The sequence below is a fragment of the Scyliorhinus torazame genome, chromosome 1 (genome assembly GCF_047496885.1).
Source record: "Scyliorhinus torazame isolate Kashiwa2021f chromosome 1, sScyTor2.1, whole genome shotgun sequence".
NCBI classification, from domain to species: domain Eukaryota; kingdom Metazoa; phylum Chordata; class Chondrichthyes; order Carcharhiniformes; family Scyliorhinidae; genus Scyliorhinus; species Scyliorhinus torazame.
The window spans coordinates 28,234,782-28,253,161 of NC_092707.1; the positions used below are offsets into that span (position 1 = coordinate 28,234,782).

Here is an 18,380-nt window from a genome sequence, read left to right on the forward strand (position 1 = left end):
GCATCACTGCCAATTGGAAAGCATGATGTGGAGATGCCGGCGTTGGACTGGGGTGGGCACAGTAAGTTGTCTTACAACACCAGGTTAAAGTCCAACAGGTTTCTTTCAAATCACTAGCTTTCGGAGCACTGCTCCTTCCTCAGGTGAATGAAGAGGTAGGTTCCAGAAACATATATATAGACAAAATCAAAGATGCAAGACAACGCTTTGAAAAGCATTGGAAAGCAATTGGAAAGCAAACAGGCTCATGTCCCAACTGAGTGATGCTGTACTGGACAACCTGAGGAGATCAAAAGGGGTGAGGGGAATCGCGCGCGCGTGGAAGCAACAGGCCGGACATGGGGTGGACAGAACCCCAGCGTCTCCCACCTTCCTGGGGATGCCAGGTCGGGGTCGTGGCCGGGCAGACAGAATACTCGGACCTGAGTTCTCCGCGCGCTTTAACCGAGTTGGCAATCTGTTGTCGACTCACTGTGAGATTCGGCACCTTTACTAAGATGGCGGATCTCCCCCCTCCCCCCCCCCAGCCCGGTGGGCATGCGCAGTCAGCTACCTCGCTCTCGGGAGGGGCGGGAGTTTGACCCCCCCCGACCCGGAAACGGATGCGGCGGCTGGCAGTGATGGGCTTGATGTTGATGGAGTTGTGCTTGTTTCGAGAGGGAAGGAAATATAAAAGGAGAACGGAGCTGGGAGTCAGGAGCCGGGTACTCACTTTTACAACCTAATACTATAAAACCCACCATCACTATTACTCATAATACCTTTCAGGCTATGCACATCCCTGAAAGAACAAGTCCTGGAACACAAGAGGAGGTTTTTTTTTGGCTTAATTTCTGATTGTTTCAAGTTTGTGCAGCGAATGTAATCGTGTTGCTGCGTGTATGTATAATTCCTCTAGTTGATGTGCTGTGAGAATGCGAATGCAGGAAAGTCATCCTCACAAAGAAAAACCTTACTTGCCATAATGCCTTTCTGACAGCCTGCACTATTCGTCTCAAAAGTCCAAAGCAGCCATGCATGCAGTGCAGGAAATGCTGGACAATCTCAGCAGGTCTGACCGCATCTGTGGAGAGCAGAGTCCCTATGGTTGCAGAAGGAGGCCATTTGGCCCATCAAGTTTGCACCAATCATCCGAAAGAGCACCCTACTTCAGCCCCATCCCTGTAACCCCACCTAAGGGGCAATTTAGCGTGGCTGATCCACCTAACCTGCACATCTTTGGACTGTGGGAGGAAACTGGAGCACTCGGAGGAAACCACACGGAGAATGTGCAAACTCCACAGAGCCATCCGAGGTCGGAATCAAATCCGGGTCTCTGGTGCTGTGAGGCTGCAGGGCCAACCATCGTGTCGCCCCTGATGAACAGTGCAGGCTGTCAGTAGGCTGGATGACTCTTTGTCAAAGCTTATAGATTTGGGCTTGTTTTTAAAATAAAACATTATTTGTTCTTCTTTGGGTGTTTCAGAGCGAGTGTTTTCTGGTGCCACTTCTGTGTGTAAATGTTGTGCAAGATGAATGCAGCAGGTACAGACTTAAACAAAGATTGTCATCAAATAAGCAAGGTGATAGGACCTTTGAGTGCTCTGTCTTATAGCTGAAATGGCATTGCAGTATTTATTTCTGTTTAATTATCTAACATATCCAAAGATGTGCAGGTTAGGTGGATTGGCCATGATAAATTGCCCTTAATGTCCAAAATTGCCCTTAGTGTTGGGTGGGGTTACTGGGTTATGGGGATAAGATGGAGGTGTTGACCTTGGATAGGGTGCTCTTTACAAGAGCCAGTGCAGACTCGATGGGCCGAATGGCCTCCTTCTGCACTGTAAATTCTATTTCTATGAAATAACTTGCATGGGGTTACAAATTAAAGATTATATCCTGGCGTTGTGAGCCAACAAAAATGAAGCCACAGAAACAACATTGTAAAACTTTAAAAATGGTTTAGATTTTTTTGTGCGCAAATTTGGATTGTTTTGAAAAATAATTCCTGTAATCTTTAGTGCCGCTAGAATTTTGGAAAATAGTAATGCCAGTTAACTTAAATTTGTGCTCAATATCTGCCTATATTATGAGACACAACCAGAAGTACATGATCGATTCAGTCTCTCCAAATGTGTCTGGAGAGTACAGTTTAGGATGTACAAAACAAAGGTAAAAAAATGATGGCACAAGTCTGCCACTGGTCTTTGAAACGAGAATCACAGAACATTAGACCGATTTTTCTTCCCCTTCCCTTCCCCTTTTTTTAAACAAGTTATCAGTAAGTGTTGAGACAGCATCGATAATGGATCTCTTGGAATGATTGCAAGTTTGCGAAGATTTAGATCATCATAAACTGTAGTTTGAGAATATAAGTTTTAATTCCTTAATTGCCTTGTTCACCAAAAATTACAGCTTTCTAATCTCTATCAAGCATATTATTTCCCAAGTTGCACCATTTGATCCCTTGAGAACAACATTGATATCTCTACTGTGTGGATGTGTGTGAATGTACATCACATATATATCATTAAATACATATTCCCGTACAGTGGTGTTAAGGTTATTCATGAAGGCCCCACCTTCTCGACCTTGCCCCTCGCCTGAGGTGTGGTGACCTTTGCGTTAAATCATCACCAGTCAGCTCTCAAAGGGAGGAGGAGCCTATGGTCCTCTGGGACTGTGGGGGCATTTACATAAATATATTACATTTATTATAAATCACAAAATTCTAGATCTGTGTTACTTAAGCCCTGGGTATGAACTTTTGTGAAAAAGAACACTGAAAATGTGCCAGTGTGGTCACTTTGTTAATTCTGTAGGAGAGAATCACGATTATACGGGTTCAGATACAGAAATACGCTGCAAAGCAGGAATGAAGATTTTCATAGAATCATAGAATTTACAGTGCAGAAGGAGGCCATTCGGCCCATCGAGTCTGCACCGGCTCTTGGAAAGAGCACCTTACCCAAGGTCAACATCTCCACCCTATCCCCATAACCCAGTAACCCCACCCAACACTAAGGGCAATTTTGGACACTAAGGGCAATTTAGCATGGCCGATCCACCTAACTTGCACATCTTTGGACTGTGGGAGGAAACCGGAGCACCCGGAGGAAACCCACGCACACACGGGGAGGATGTGCAGACTCCGCACAGACAGTGACCCAAGCCGGAATCGAACCTGGGACCCTGGAGCTGTGAAGCAATTGTGCTATCCACAATGCTACCGTGCTGCCCCATTAAAAGCCATTAATCATTGACATCGAGAACAAGTAGGTGGTGATGAATTTCTGTTAGGCATATGAAATATATTGCCATAAGTAGCATTTGATGCTAATTTAATCATGGTGCTTGAGGAAAAATAAAGATTATAATGAACAGGAAAATGGAACTGCATTGTGTAAAGTTTAATGGTGGTGCGCAATAGCCAATATGACATTCTGTACTTAAATTTGCATGATTCGTCCAACTCCTGTTAGATGTACTAATTCAGCTCATGTCAGGTAGCTTATTAGGCTTTGAATGTTTGAAATTCAGCAGCCAAATCAGTGTTTTGGTAGTCAGCAGTCAGGGTAGATATTAACCTCTATCCATTACAACTTGTAAATTGTCAGTCATAAAGGATGCATCTCTAATTATTGTGACATATTTTGTTCTTTTTTAAGGTTTTCATTGTACACAGTCGTGTAGATAGCAATTTTGCTCTGAGAAGATAGACTTGAAATGAATCATCCTGTTATCAGTGTATAATGCCCATTCACTCCAGATCGGTCAGTGTCTGAATGAGTGCCTCATGTCCATGCATCAGGCCTGAAGAACTGATTTCCAGTCTTGGACAGCACTATACAATTGAGGTAAACTGGTGCTTTACTTTATTGATAGTTTGTCGCCATTATTCCCTTTTGCTTGATTGGTAGTGAAACGGCTCTCATTTCTATAAATGTTGGTGGTTATCTAGTTATAATATGCATGGGCAGTATCTTCTTGATGTAAGTCAGAACCATAAGAACTGAGAAATATGGGGAATAAAGAGCAAGTGAGAACTTTCAGGAACGGGGATGGATGGAGAAGTTGCTCTTCGTGTGGGAGGATGTGATGTCACCTTGGATGAGTTGCACCTAATTTAGAGTGGAGCTCGGGCGAACATTAGCGTGTGGGAAAATAAAACTTGTATTTATGTAGCGCTTTAACCTAAAAGGTCCCAGAGCACTTCACAGGAGCATTATTAAACAATGCTTGACACCGAGGGACAACGTGATGCTAGGTCAGATGACCTGGGAGTGTCTTAAAAGAGGAAAGTGAGGTAGAGATAGGGTGAGTTGTAGGCCGGGTGAGTTGTAGGCAGGGAAATTCCAGAATTTGGGTCCCAGGCAACTGATACCAATGATGGAGCAATGTTAAAGAGAGGGATAGTGTCAGGGGCTATGATGTGCCATTTTCTGGAAAGAAAAAGTAGGACATCCTCTGTCCAGTCAATGTTGAATTGAGGAATGTTCTTGTTCATCCAGGACACACGTCAGTTCAGCAGTGGTGGCAGAGAGGCAGAGCTGGCGGTCAGTGTCCTGGAAAGCTAACTTGATGCCGAAAAATAATGCATCTTGTAATATGGACTAGAGTAGGTGTAGCATTAGCTAGCCTAATAAGCTAGTGTTATATTGGAGCTTTGCTTCAGAATGTGTCGGTACTTTTATGGTGTCCACAAAGCTCTGTATTAGGTTAATCTCTGTAAAAGCAAATACAGTAATGGGTGTAACTAGGTATGCCAGTCTTTCATGAGAGAACTTCTTTCAGGACTGTTCTCATTCGGCCTTCAGTGTATAACAGGCTCAATATGTGAAATTTTCCTGCTAAGCCCATTTAAACTATGAAACGTCATCTAGCAGAATAATTGGATCATTAAGTCTCTCATGTTCCAAATTTGTGCTGTCTGTAATGAGAGGATTTTGAACTGTACAACAATGAGTCCTTCGAGTTCAGGTCTTTTTTTGGTGGTAGGAACTCTTTGAACTAATGTAAGAGCAACAGGCGAGAGGTGAATGGGAACAAGCGGTCCTAGATCTGGTCCTGTGGAATGAGACAGGATTGATTCAGGATCTCATAGTTAGGGATCCTCTCGGAAGGAGCGATCACAATATGGTGGAATTTAAAATACAGATGGAGGGTGAGAAGGTAAAATCAAGCACTAGTGTTTTGTGCTTAAACAAAGGAGATTACAATGGGATGAGAGAAGAACTAGCTAAGGTAGACTGTGAGCAAAGACTTTATAGTGAAACAGTTGAGAAACAGTGGAGAACCTTCCAAGTGATTTTTCACAGTGCTCAGCAAAGGTTTATACCAACAAAAAGGAGGGGTGGTAAAAAGAGGGAAAATCGACCGTGGATATCTAAGGAAATAAGGGAGAGTATCAAATTGAAGGAAAAAACATACAAAGTAGCAAAGATCAGTGGGAGACTAGAGGACTGGGAAATCTTTAGGGGGCAACAGAAAGCTACTAAAAAAGCTATAAAGAAGAGTAAGATAGATTATGAGAGTAAACTTGCTCAGAATATAAAAACAGATAGTAAAAGTTTCGACAAATACATAAAACAAAAAAGAGTGGCTAAGGTAAATATTGGTCCTTTAGAGGATGAGAAGGGAGATTTAATAATGGGAGATGAGGAAATGGCTGAGGAACTGAACAGGTTTTTTGGGTCGGTCTTCACAGTGGAGGACACAAATAACATGCCAGTGACTGATGGAAATGAGGCTATGACAGGTGAGGACCTTGAGAGGATTGTTATCACCAAGGAGGTAGTGATGGGCAAGCTAATGGGGCTAAAGGTAGACAAGTCTCCTGGACCTGATGGAATGCATCCCAGAGTGCTAAAAGAGATGGCTAGGGAAATTGCAAATGCACTAGTGATAATTTACCAAAATTCACTAGACTCTGGGGTGGTCCTGGCGGATTGGAAATTAGCAAATGTGACACCACTGTTTAAAAAAGGAGGTAGGCAGAAAGCGGGTAATTATAGGCCAGTGAGCTTAACTTCGGTAGTAGGGAAGATGCTGGAATCTATCATCAAGGAAGAAATAGCGAGGCATCTGGATGGAAATTGTCCCATTGGACAGACGCAGCATGGGTTCATAAAGGGCAGGTCGTGCCTAACTAATTTAGTGGCATTTTTTGAGGACATTAACAGTGCGGTAGATAACGGGGAGCCAATGGATGTGGTATATCTGGATTTCCAGAAAGCATTTGACAAGGTGCCACACAAAAGGTTGTTGCATAAGATAAAGATGCATGGCATTAAGGGGAAAGTAGTAGCATGGATAGAGGATTGGTTAATTAATAGAAAGCAAAGAGTGGGGATTAATGGGTGTTTCTCTGGTTGGCAATCAGTAGCTAGTGGTGTCCCTCAGGGATCAGTGTTGGGCCCACAACTGTTCACAATTTACATAGATGATTTGGAGTTGGGGACCAAGGGCAATGTGTCTACAAGTTTGCAGACGACACTAAGATAAGTGGTAAAGCAAAAAGTGCAGAGGATACTGGAAGTCTGCAGAGGGATTTGGATAGGCTAAGTGAATGGGCTAGGGTCTGGCAGATGGAATACAATGTTGACAAATGTGAGGTTATCCATTTTGGTAGGAATAACAGCAAAAGGGATTATTATTTAAATGATAACATATTAAAACATGCTGCTGTGCAGAGAGACCTGGGTGTGCTAGTGCATGAGTCGTAAAAAGTTGGTTTTCAGGTGCAACAGATGATTAAGAAGGCAAATGGAATTTTGTCCTTCATTGCTAGAGTGATGGAGTTTAAGACTAGGGAGGTTCTGCTGCAATAGTATAAGGTGTTAGTGAGGCCACACCTGGAGTATTGTGTTCAGTTTTGGTCTCCTTACTTGAGAAAGGACGTACTGGCACTGGAGGGTGTGCAGAGGAGATTCACTAGGTTAATCCCAGAGCCGAACGGGTTGGATTACGAGGAGAGGTTGAGTAGACTGGGACTGTACTCGTTGGAATTTAGAAGGATGAGGGGGGATCTTATAGAAACATATAAGATTATGAAAGGAATAGATAGGATAGATGCGGGCAGGTTGTTTCCACTGGCGGGTGAAAGCAGAACTAGGGGGCATAGCCTCAAAATAAGGGGAAGTAGATTTAGGACTGAGTTTAGGAGGAACTTCTTCACCCAAAGGGTTGTGAATCTATGGAATTCCTTGCCCAGTGAAGCAGTAGAGGCTCCTTCATTAAATGTTTTTAAGATAAAGATAGATAGCTTTTTGAAGAATAAAGGGATTAAGGGTTATGGTGTTCGGGCCGGAAAGTGGAGCTGAGTCCACAAAAGATCAGCCATGATCTCATTGAATGGTGGAGCAGGCTCGAGGGGCCAGGTGGCCTACTCCTGCTCCTAGTTCTTATGTTCTTATGAATGTGCTTGTGTTTCCTATTGTGTATTGGATAAAAGTGTTAAATGTAGTGAAGAGGCTTGGTGAGGCTTAACATTTGAAATAGTTCATGTATGCATTCAAGTGTCAGAAAATGTTAACAACACTTGGGACTCAGATAAATAATAATGTTGGAATCTTGGGTCATGCTATTGAGCACGTGCATTTGGTCATCGATAAGAGAGAAAATTCTTTCAAAAACTCCTGTTGTTGTCATGTTCACAGAAGCAAGAATGTTTAGCACTACACAAACTTCCAAAACGCAGTTCCTGGACAAAGCAAGGGCGGCTCGGGAGGAGAGGAAAGGGCAGAAGGAACGCGAACATGCAGCTATTCAGATTCAAGCGCTGGTCAGGAGGTACCTCTGCAGGTGTCGGCTGCTTAGAGAAATCAGGTGAATTATTTTGTTTTGCAAGAAAGATCAGAATGCAATTTTCAAAAGAATAATAGTATAAAGAGCAATCAGAAGTAATAATGTTGGCCGAAATTCTCTGGCCCTTCACTGTCGGCAGAATTCTTTGGTCCCGCCGGCATTGCACCCCCGCCCTCGTGTTTCCTGGTGGCGTGGGGTAGCTTCAATGGGAATTCCCATTGACAGGCGAGAGCTGCCAGTGAACGGTGCTGCCTCCCACTGCCGAGAAACATGTGGCTGCAAGGCCAGAGAATCCTGCCCATTATGTTTTAGAAACAAAGTAAAATCCCAATAAAAGACAAACCAGGCAAGGTCATAGCAACAACTGCTATAAACTCTATAAAGCCAAAGAACATCTAAGACTTGGAACATTGCACTAGTATCTATGGAAACTTTCAAGCCTCAGTTCTACTTTCCGCATGGAGTTTTTAGGCTTAAAAAAACAGCTTGGTATTGCTCCATTGCCGCGACTCTTTCTTTTTTTTTATTAAATATTTTATTGAAAATTTTTGGTCAACCAACACAGTACATTGTGCATCCTTTACACAATATTATAACAACACAAATAACAATGACCTATTTTATAAACAAAAAATGAATAAATAATAAATAACAAAAATGAAAACTAGCCCTAATTGGCAACTGCCTTGTCACAAGTAACACTCTCCAAAAATATAATTTAACAGTCCAATATATAATTATCTGTAGCAACGACCTATACATACTATACAGTATATATTAACAACCCTGAGAGACCTTCTGGTCCTCTCCCCCCCCCCCCCCCCCCCCCCCCCCCCCCCCCCCCCCCCCCGATCCTGGGCTGCTGCTGCTGCCTTCTTTTTCCCATTCCGTCTATCTTTCTGCGAGGTATTCGACGAACGGTTGCCACCGCCTGGTGAACCCTTGAGCCGACCCCCTTAGGACGAACTTAATCCGCTCTAGCTTTATAAACCCCGCCATGTCATTTATCCAGGTCTCCACCCCCGGGGGCTTGGCTTCTTTCCACATTAGCAATATCCTGCGCCGGGCTACTAGGGACGCAAAGGCCAAAACATCGGCCTCTCTCGCCTCCTGCACTCCCGGCTCTTGTGCAACCCCAAATATAGCCAACCCCCAGCTTGGTTCGACCCGGACTCCTACTACTTTTGAAAGCACCTTTGTCACCCCCATCCAAAACCCCCGTAGTGCCAGGCATGACCAAAACATATGGGTATGATTCGCTGGGCTTCTCGAGCACCTCGCACACCTATCCTCCACCCCAAAAAATTTACTGAGCCGTGCTCCAGTCATATGTGCCCTGTGTAATACCTTAAACTGAATCAGGCTTAGCCTGGCACACGAGGACGACGAGTTTACCCTGCTTAGGGCATCTGCCCACAGCCCCTCCTCGATCTCCTCCCCCAGCTCTTCTTCCCATTTCCCTTTTAGTTCATCTACCATAGTCTCCCCTTCGTCCCTCATTTCCCTATATATATCACACCTTACCATCCCCCACCCATGTCTTTGAGATCACTCTGTCCTGCACCTCTTGTGTCGGGAGCTGCGGGAATTCCCTCACCTGTTGCCTCGCAAAAGCCCTCAGTTGCATATACCTGAATGCATTCCCTTGGGGCAACCCATATTTCTCGGTCAGCGCTCCCAGACTCGCGAACTTCCCATCCACAAACAGATCTTTCAGTTGCGTTATTCCTGCTCTTTGCCACATTCCATATCCCCCATCCATTCCCCCGGGGCAAACCTATGGTTGTTTCTTATCGGGGATCCCCCCAAGGCTCCAGTCTTTCCCCTATGCCGTCTCCACTGTCCCCAAATCTTCAGTGTAGCCACCACCACCGGGCTTGTGGTGTAGTTCCTCGGTGAGAACGGCAATGGGGCTGTCACCATAGCCTGTAGGCTAGTCCCCCTACAGGACGCCCTCTCTAATCTCTTCCACGCCGCTCCCTCCTCCTCTCCCATCCACTTACTCACCATTGAAATATTAGCGGCCCAATAATACTCACTTAGGCTCGGTAGTGCCAGCACCCCCCTATCCCTGCTACGCTGTAAGAATCCCTTCCTCACTCTCGGGGTCTTCCCGGCCCACACAAAACCCATGATGCTCTTTTCAATCCTTTTAAAAAAAGCCTTTGTGATCACCACCGGGAGGCACTGAAACACAAAGAGGAATCTCGGGAGGACCACCATCTTAACCGCCTGCACCCTCCCTGCCATTGACAGGGATACCATATCCCATCTCTTGAAATCCTCCTCCATCTGTTCCACCAACCGCGTTAAATTTAACCTGTGCAATGTGCCCCAATTCTTAGCTATCTGGATCCCCAGGTAACGAAAGTCCCTTGTTACCTTCCTCAGCGGTAGGTCCTCTATTTCTCTACTCTGCTCCCCTGGATGCACCACAAACAACTCACTTTTCCCCATGTTCAATTTATACCCTGAAAAATCCCCAAACTCCCCAAGTATCCGCATTATTTCTGGCATCCCCTCCGCCGGGTCCGCCACGTATAGTAGCAAATCGTCTGCATACAAAGATACCCGGTGCTCTTCTCCTCCCCTAAGTACTCCCCTCCACTTCTTGGAACCCCTCAACGCTATCGCCAGGGGCTCAATCGCCAGTGCAAACAATAATGGGGACAGAGGGCATCCCTGCCTTGTCCCTCTATGGAGCCGAAAATATGCAGATCCCCGTCCATTCGTGACCACGCTCGCCACTGGGGCCCTATACAACAGCTGCACCCATCTAACATACCCCTCTCCAAAACCAAATCTCCTCAACACCTCCCACAAATAATCCCACTCCACTCTATCAAATGCTTTCTCGGCATCCATCGCCACTACTATCTCCGTTTCTCCCTCTGGTGGGGCCATCATCATTACTCCTAACAACCTCCGTATATTCGTGTTCAGCTGTCTCCCCTTCACAAACCCAGTTTGGTCCTCGTGGACCACCCCCGGGACACATTCCTCTATTCTCATTGCCATTACCTTGGCCAGGACCTTGGCATCTACATTTAGGAGGGAAATAGATCTATAGGACCCGCATTGTAGCGGGACCTTTTCCTTCTTTAAGAGAAGCGATATCGTTGCTTCAGACTTAGTCGGGGGCAGTTGTCCCCTTTCCTTTGCCTCATTAAAGGTCCTCGTCAGTACCGGGGCGAGCAAGTCCACATATTTTCTATAGAATTCGACTGGGAATCCATCCGGTCCCGGGGCCTTTTCCGCCTGCATGCTCCTAATTCCTTTCACCACTTCTTCTACCTCGATCTGTGCTCCCAGTCCCACCCTTTCCTGCTCTTCCACCTTGGGAAATTCCAGCCGATCCAAGAAGCCCATCATTCTCTCCCTCCCATCCGGGGGTTGAGCTTCATATAATTTTTTATAAAATGTCTTGAACACTCCATTCACTCTCTCCGCTCCCCGCTCCATCTCTCCTTCCTCATCCCTCACTCCCCCTATTTCCCTCGCTGCTCCCCTTTTCCTCAATTGGTGTGCCAGCAACCTGCTCGCCTTCTCCCCATATTCGTACTGTACACCCTGTGCCTTCCTCCATTGTGCCTGTAGTCAGCAAGTCAAATTCTACATGTAGCCTTTGCCTTTCCCTGTACAGTCCCTCCTCCGGTGCTTCCGCATATTGTCTGTCCACCTTCAAAAGTTCTTGCAGCAACCGCTCCCGTTCCTTACTCTCCTGCTTCCCTTTATGTGCCCTTATTGATATCAGCTCCCCTCTAACCACCGCCTTCAACGCCTCCCAGACCACTCCCACCTGGACCTCCCCATTATCATTGAGTTCCAAGTACTTTTCAATGCACCCCCTCACCCTTAGACACCCCCCCTCCTGCCATTAGTCCCATGTCCATTCTCCAGGGTGGGCGCCCTCCTGTTTCCTTCCCTATCTCCAAGTCCACCCAGTGTGGACGTGATCCGAAATGGCTATAGCCGTATACTCCGTTCCCCTCACCTTCGGGATCAATGCCCTACCCAGCACAAAAAAGTCTATTCGCGAGTAGACTTTATGGACGTAGGAGAAAAACGAGAACTCCTTACTCCTAGGTCTGCTAAATCTCCACGGGTCTACACCTCCCATCTGCTCCATAAAATCTTTAAGTACCTTGGCTGCTGCCGGCCTCCTTCCAGTCCTGGACTTCGACCTATCCAGCCCTGGTTCCAATACCGTATTAAAATCTCCCCACATTATCAGCTTTCCCACCTCTAGGTCCGGAATGCGTCCTAGCATCCGCCTCATAAAATTGGCATCATCCCAGTTCGGGGGATATATGTTTACCAAAACCACCGTCTCCCCCTGTAGTTTGCCACTCACCATCATGTATCTGCCCCCGTTATCCGCCACTATAGTCTTTGACTCGAACATTACCCGCTTCCCCACTAATATAGCCACCCCCCTGTTTTTCGCATCTAGCCCCGAATGGAACACCTGCCCCACCCATCCTTTGCGTAGCCTAACCTGGTCTATCAGTTTCAGGTGCGTTTCCTGTAACATAACCACATCTGCCTTAAGTTTCTTAAGGTGTGCGAGTACCCGTGCCCTCTTTATCGGCCCGTTCAGCCCTCTCACGTTCCACGTGATCAGCCGAGTTGGGGGGCTTCCTACCCCCCCCCCCCCCCCCTTGTCGATTAGCCATCACCTTTTTCCAGCTCCTCACCTGGTTCCCACGCAGCTGTATCTCCCCCAGGCGGTGCCCCCCCTCCCATCCTCTCCCATACCAGCTCCCCCCTCTCCCCAGCAGCAGCAACCCAGTAATTCCCCCCTCCCACCCCCCCCCGCTAGATCCCCCGCTAGCGTAATTACTCCCCCCATGTTGCTCCCAGAAGTCAGCAAACTCTGGCTGACCTCGGCTTCCCCCCGTGACCTCGGCTCGCACCGTGCGACGCCCCCTCCTTCCTGCTTCTCTATTCCCGCCATGATTATCATAGCGCGGGAACCAAGCCCGCGCTTCTCCCTTGGCCCCGCCCCCAATGGCCAACGCCCCATCTCCTCCACCTCCCCCCCCTCCCCCCATCACCACCTGTGGAAGAGAGAAAAGTTACCACATCGCAGGATTAGTACATAAAACTCCTCTTTCCCCCCTTTTTAACCCCCCTCTTCGCCCCCCACATTAGCCCCACCACTTTGTTCAAACGTTCTTTTTAATAACCCGCTCATTCCAGTTTTTCTTCCACAATAAAAGTCCACGCTTCATCCGCCGTCTCAAAGTAGTGGTGCCTCCCTCGATATGTGACCCACAGTCTTGCCGGTTGCAGCATTCCAAATTTTATCTTCTTTTTATGAAGCACCGCCTTGGCCCGAAGGGATTCCCTTCTGGTTTACTGCACAGTGTTTTTAGCGGTCAAAATTGCCGTTGGGGCTCCTATCAAGAGCCCAAAAGTCCGTTTCACAGGGAGCTGCCGAAACGTGCGACTCAGCTGGTCATCGCCGCACCCGGAAGTCTGCCTCGACTCTTTCAACAACACTGTGGGGCTTGGATGTTTCCCATAGTTTTAAAGAAAAACACACACTCCCAAGAGCCCTGGGAAAGCTGATTAGATTCCCGTTGAAATGCCAGTTTAGAAAGGAAGTAATGGATAGAACAAAGAACATCCACTGCCCTCCCCTCACCAATCATCTTCGTCACCTCCTCAAAAAACTTGATCAAGTTAGTGAGGCACAACCTCCCCTTTACAAAACCAGGCTGTCTATCGCTTATGAGTCCATTTGTTTCCAAATGGGTATAAATCCTGTCCCTGAAAATTCTCTCCAATAATTTATCTACTACCGACGTGAGGCTTACCGGCCTATAGTTTCCAGGATTATCCCTGCTACCTATTTTAAACAGCGGTACCATACTAGCTATTCTCCAGTCCTCTGGGATCTCACCTGTAGTCATTGAGGATACAAAGATTTTTTTTTGATAGAATGTACAGTGCAGAAGGAGGCCATTCGGCCCATCGAGTCTGCACCGGCTCTTGGAAAGAGCACCCCACCCAAGGGCAACACCTCCCCCCTATCCCAGTAACCCCACCCAACACTAAGGACAATTTTGGACACGAAGGGCAATTTATCATGGCCAATCCACCTAACCTGCACATCTTTGGACTGTGGGAGGAAATCGGAGCACCCGGAGGAAACCCACGCACACACGGGGAGAACGTGCAGATTCCGCACAGACAGTGACACAAGCCGGGAATCGAACCTGGGACCCTGACACGAAGATGTCAGTCAAGGCCCCAGCAATTTCCTCCCTTGCCTCCCTCAGCATTCTGGGGTAAATCCCTTCCGGCCCAGGAGACTTATCTACCTTAATATCTTTTAAAAGACCCAATGCCACCTCCTTTTCGATGTTAACACGATCCAGACTGTCCACACACCCTACCCGAGAATCATCTTCCACAAAGTCTCTTTCTTTGGTGAACACTGATGCAAAGTACTCATTTAGTACCTTACCCATTTCCTCTGGCTCAACATCAATAGATTCCCCCACTGTCCTTAAGTGGTCCAATCCTTTCCCTGGCCACCCTCTTGCTTTACATATGAATAAAAAGCTTTGGGATTCACCTTAATCCTACTTGCCAAGGACTTTTCATGAGCCCTCCTAGCCATCCTAATTTTCCGCTTCAGTTCCTTCCTATTTCCTTTATACTCCACAAGGGTTTCGACTGTCTTCATCCTTCTAGACCGTACAAAAGTTTCCTTTTTCTTTTTGACGATGTTCACAATATCCCTCGTTATCCAAGGCTCCCTAAACTTCCCATACTTCTCTCAGGAATGTGACTTTGCTGAATCTTAATCAACTGTCGCTGAAAGACTCCCACATGTCTGATGTTGATGTACTATCCAACAGCCCACCCAATCTAAATTCTTCAATTCCTGTCTAATGTTATCGTAATTTTCCTTTCCCCAATTTAGCACCTTAACGCAAGGGTTGCCCTCGTCTCTGTCCAAAAGTACCTTAAAACCTACGAATTGTGGTCACTACTCCCAAAATGTTCCCTTACTGAAACCTCAACCACCTGTCCAGGCTCATTCCCCAATACCAGATCCAGTACTGCCCCTTCCCTAGTTGTACTGTCTACATATTGCATCAAGAAGGCTTCATGGATACACCTTACAAATTCTGCCCCGCCCAAGCCCCCACTGAGTCCCAGTCAATATAGGGGAAATTAAAATCCCCTCCCACATCAATCCTGTTACTTATGCACCTATCCAAAATCACTCTACCTATCTGTTCTTCTATCTGTCGCTGGCAGTTGGGGGCCTGTGATAAATGCCCAACATTGTGATTGCCCCTTTCCTGTTCCTGAGCTCTACCCAGATTGCCTCATTGTATGAGCCCTCCAAGGTGTCCTCCCACAGTACGGCTATAATATTCTCCTTAACCAGTAATGATACTCCCCCACCCCTTTTACATCCCCCTCTATCTCTCCTGAAGCATCTTTCTCCTGTAACATTCAGCTGCCAATCCCGCCCTTCCTTTAACCATGTTTCTGTGAAAGCCACAATGTCGTAATTCCAAGTATTTTTTTTAATAAACATTTTATTGAGGTATTTTTGGTATAGTAACAACAACAAAATAAACAATATATATGAAACCATAAACATAGTGCAAAAGCCGTTAACCTTTCATAGAGGTCCCACCCTACTCTAACCTAAACTACACACCCCCCCCCCCCGGTTGCCACCTCCGGGTGAACCCTAACAGCGAACCGCTCAAGGCGATCTTAATTTTCTCCATACAGCGAAAACTAGCCATGTCTGATAGCCAGGTCTCTGACTTCAGGGGCTTTGAGTCCCTCCATGCCAATAGTATCTGTCTCCGGGCTACCAGGGAAGCAAAGGCCAGAACATCTGCCTCTTTCTACTCCTGGATTCCCGGATCTTCCGACACCCTGAAAATCTACACCTCTGGACTCAGCGCCACCCTTGTTTTTAAAACTTTGGACATGACATCCGCAAACCCCTGCCAAAATCCCTTAAGCTTTGGACATGTCCAAAACGTGGACATGGTTCGCTGGTCCTCCCGCGAATTTTGTGCACCTGTCCTCCACCCCAAAGAATCTGCTCATCCGGGCCACTGTTATGTGAGCCCGGTGAACAACCTTAAATTGTATCAGGCTGAGCCTGGCACATGTTGCGGACGTGTTGACTCTACTCAACGCGTCTGCCCATAGACCATCCTCTATCTCACCTCCCAGCTCCTCCTCCCACTTGCACTTCAGCTCCTCGGTCTGCGCCTCCTCTGACCCCATAAGCTCCTTATAAATGTCCGAGAAGCTCCCTTCTCCTACCCACCCTCTGTAAACTACCCTGTCCTGAATCCCCCTTAGCGGTAGGAGCGGGAAGGTTGACACCTGTTTACGAAGGAAGTCACGCACCTGCAGATACCTGAATTTGTTTCCCCTCGCCAGCCCAAACTTTTCCTCCAACTCTTTTTCATACTCTGAAAGCTCCCCTCTATGAACACATCTCCCATCCTCTCAATTCCCGCTCTCCGCCATAACCGGAACCCCCATCCATACTCCCCGGGGCAAGCCGGTCATTATCACAAATTGGGGCCCAGACCGATGTTCCCACTGCTCCCACATGCCGCCTCCACTGGCCCCAAACTCTCAGGGCCGCCACCATCACGGGGCTGGTGGAGTACCGTGCCGGCGGGAGTGGCAGAGGTGCAGTTACCAACGCTCCCAGACTGGTGCCCTTACAAGAAGCCGCCTCCATACGCACCCATGCCGCCCCCTCCCACCACCCACTTCCTGATCATGGCTATATTAGCCGCCCAGTAATAGTTGCTAAAATTTAGCAGCATCAGCCTGCCCTCTCCCTGACTCCGCTCAAGCATTACCTTCCTTACCCGCGGGGTTTTGCCCGCCCAGACGAAGCCCTGATCACTCTGTTGACCCACTTAAAAAAGGACCACGGAATAAAGATGGGGAGACATTGAAATACAAATAGGAATCTCGGGAGGACCGTCATTTTCACCGTTTGCACCCTCCTCGCCAGAGACAACGGAAGCGCGTCCCATCTCCGAAAAATCGTCCTTCATTTGGTCCCCTAGCCGGGCCAGATTCAATTTATGCAGCCGGTCCCATTCCCACGCTACCTGGATGCCCAGGTACCTAAAACTACCCCCAACTGACCTAAACAGCAGCTCACCCAGTCACCCCTACTGTCCGAAGCCTGAACCACAAACATCTCACTCTTTTCCATATTTAGCTTATACCCCAAAAACCAGCCGAATTCCCGTAGAATCTTCATGATTTCTTCCATCTATTGGGTCCAAAACGTACAGAAGCAGATCATCCACATAGAGCGCAACCCTGTGCTCACCCCCACCTCCTGGACCAGTCCCCTCCAGCCCCTTGAGGCTCTCATAGCAATTGCCAATGGCTCTATAGCCAGCGCAAACAACAGTGGGGAGAGGGGGCATCCCTGTCTTGTCCCCCGGTGCAGTCTAAAATAGTCCAAAGTTGTCCTATTCGTCCGTACACTTGCCACAGGAGCCTAATACAGTAACCTGACCCAGTCAATAAAACCCCGCCCGAATCCGAACCGTCCCAGTACCTCCCACAGATAATCCCACTCTACCCGATCAAAAGCCTTTTCGGCATCCATTGCGATCACTACCTCCACCTCCCTGCCTTCCGGGGGCATCATGATCACATTTAACAGCCTTTTTACATTGGCCACTAACTGCCTACCCTTAACAAACCCTGTCTGGTCCTCCCCAATAACATCCGGAACTCAATCCTCAATCCTGGAGGACAAGATTTTGGCCAGCAACTTGGCATCCACATTCAACAGGGAGATCGGCCTGTAAGACCCACATAGCTCTGAGTTCTTGTCCCGCTTAAGAATCAGCTAAATCATTGCCTGTGACATTGTCGGGGGCAGCACCCCTCTTTCCCTTGCCTCATTGAATATCCTCAACAACACTGGCCCCAATATCCATGAGAACGTTTTATAAAACTCCACTGGGTACCCGTCCGGACCCGGGGACTTACCCGCCTACATGGCGTTCAAGCCCTCCATTATCTCTTCCAGCCCAATTGAGGCCCCTTGCCCTTCTACCCGTTCCCCGTCCATCATTGGGAAATTCAACCCCTCCAAGAAGTGCCTCATCCTCTCCAGCCCTGGAGGGGGTTCCGACCTGTACAGCCTACTGTAGAAATCCCTAAACGCCTTATTCACCCCTACCGAATCACCAACCAGATTCCCCTCACCGTCCTTTACTTTCCCTATCTCCTTAGCTGCCTCCCTCTTCCTAAGCTGCTGTGCAAACATTCTGCTGGCCTTCTCTCCATGTTCATAAATCGCCCCCTCGCCTTTCTCAGCTGCTCCACCGCCCGCCCTCCCTGTGGTCAGCAAGCTAAACTCTGCCTGCAACCTCCGCCGTTCCCTTAAAAGCCCTGCCTCTGGGGTCTCCGCATACTTCCTATCAATCTGTAATATCTCCTTTACCAGTCGGTCCGTCTCTGCCCTGTCAACCTTCTTCCTATGAGCCGGATCGAGATCAGCTCCCCCCTGACCACCGCCTTCAGTGCTTCCCAGACCACCGCTGCTGACATTT

The 18,380-nt window shown here is 47.6% G+C and overlaps 1 protein-coding gene across 4 annotated transcripts in view; it reads left to right on the forward strand.

Moving 5' to 3' along the window:
* The first annotated feature begins 593 nt into the window (after window positions 1-593).
* The window catches only part of ube3b (ubiquitin protein ligase E3B), a 73,412-nt gene continuing 55,625 nt past the window's right edge, over window positions 594-18,380 (forward strand). For 2 of the 4 annotated variants that reach the window (XM_072478852.1, XM_072479122.1), the window contains exons 1-3: window positions 594-704; window positions 3,648-3,836; window positions 7,638-7,806. In XM_072478852.1, coding sequence (XP_072334953.1) covers window positions 7,646-7,806 — 161 coding nt within the window. In that variant the 5' untranslated portion in view covers window positions 594-704; window positions 3,648-3,836; window positions 7,638-7,645. Of the gene's footprint in view, window positions 814-1,465; window positions 1,525-3,647; window positions 3,837-7,637; window positions 7,807-18,380 lie in introns of all 4 variants that reach the window. The other 2 variants (XM_072478950.1, XM_072479034.1) reach the window with 2 other exon arrangements.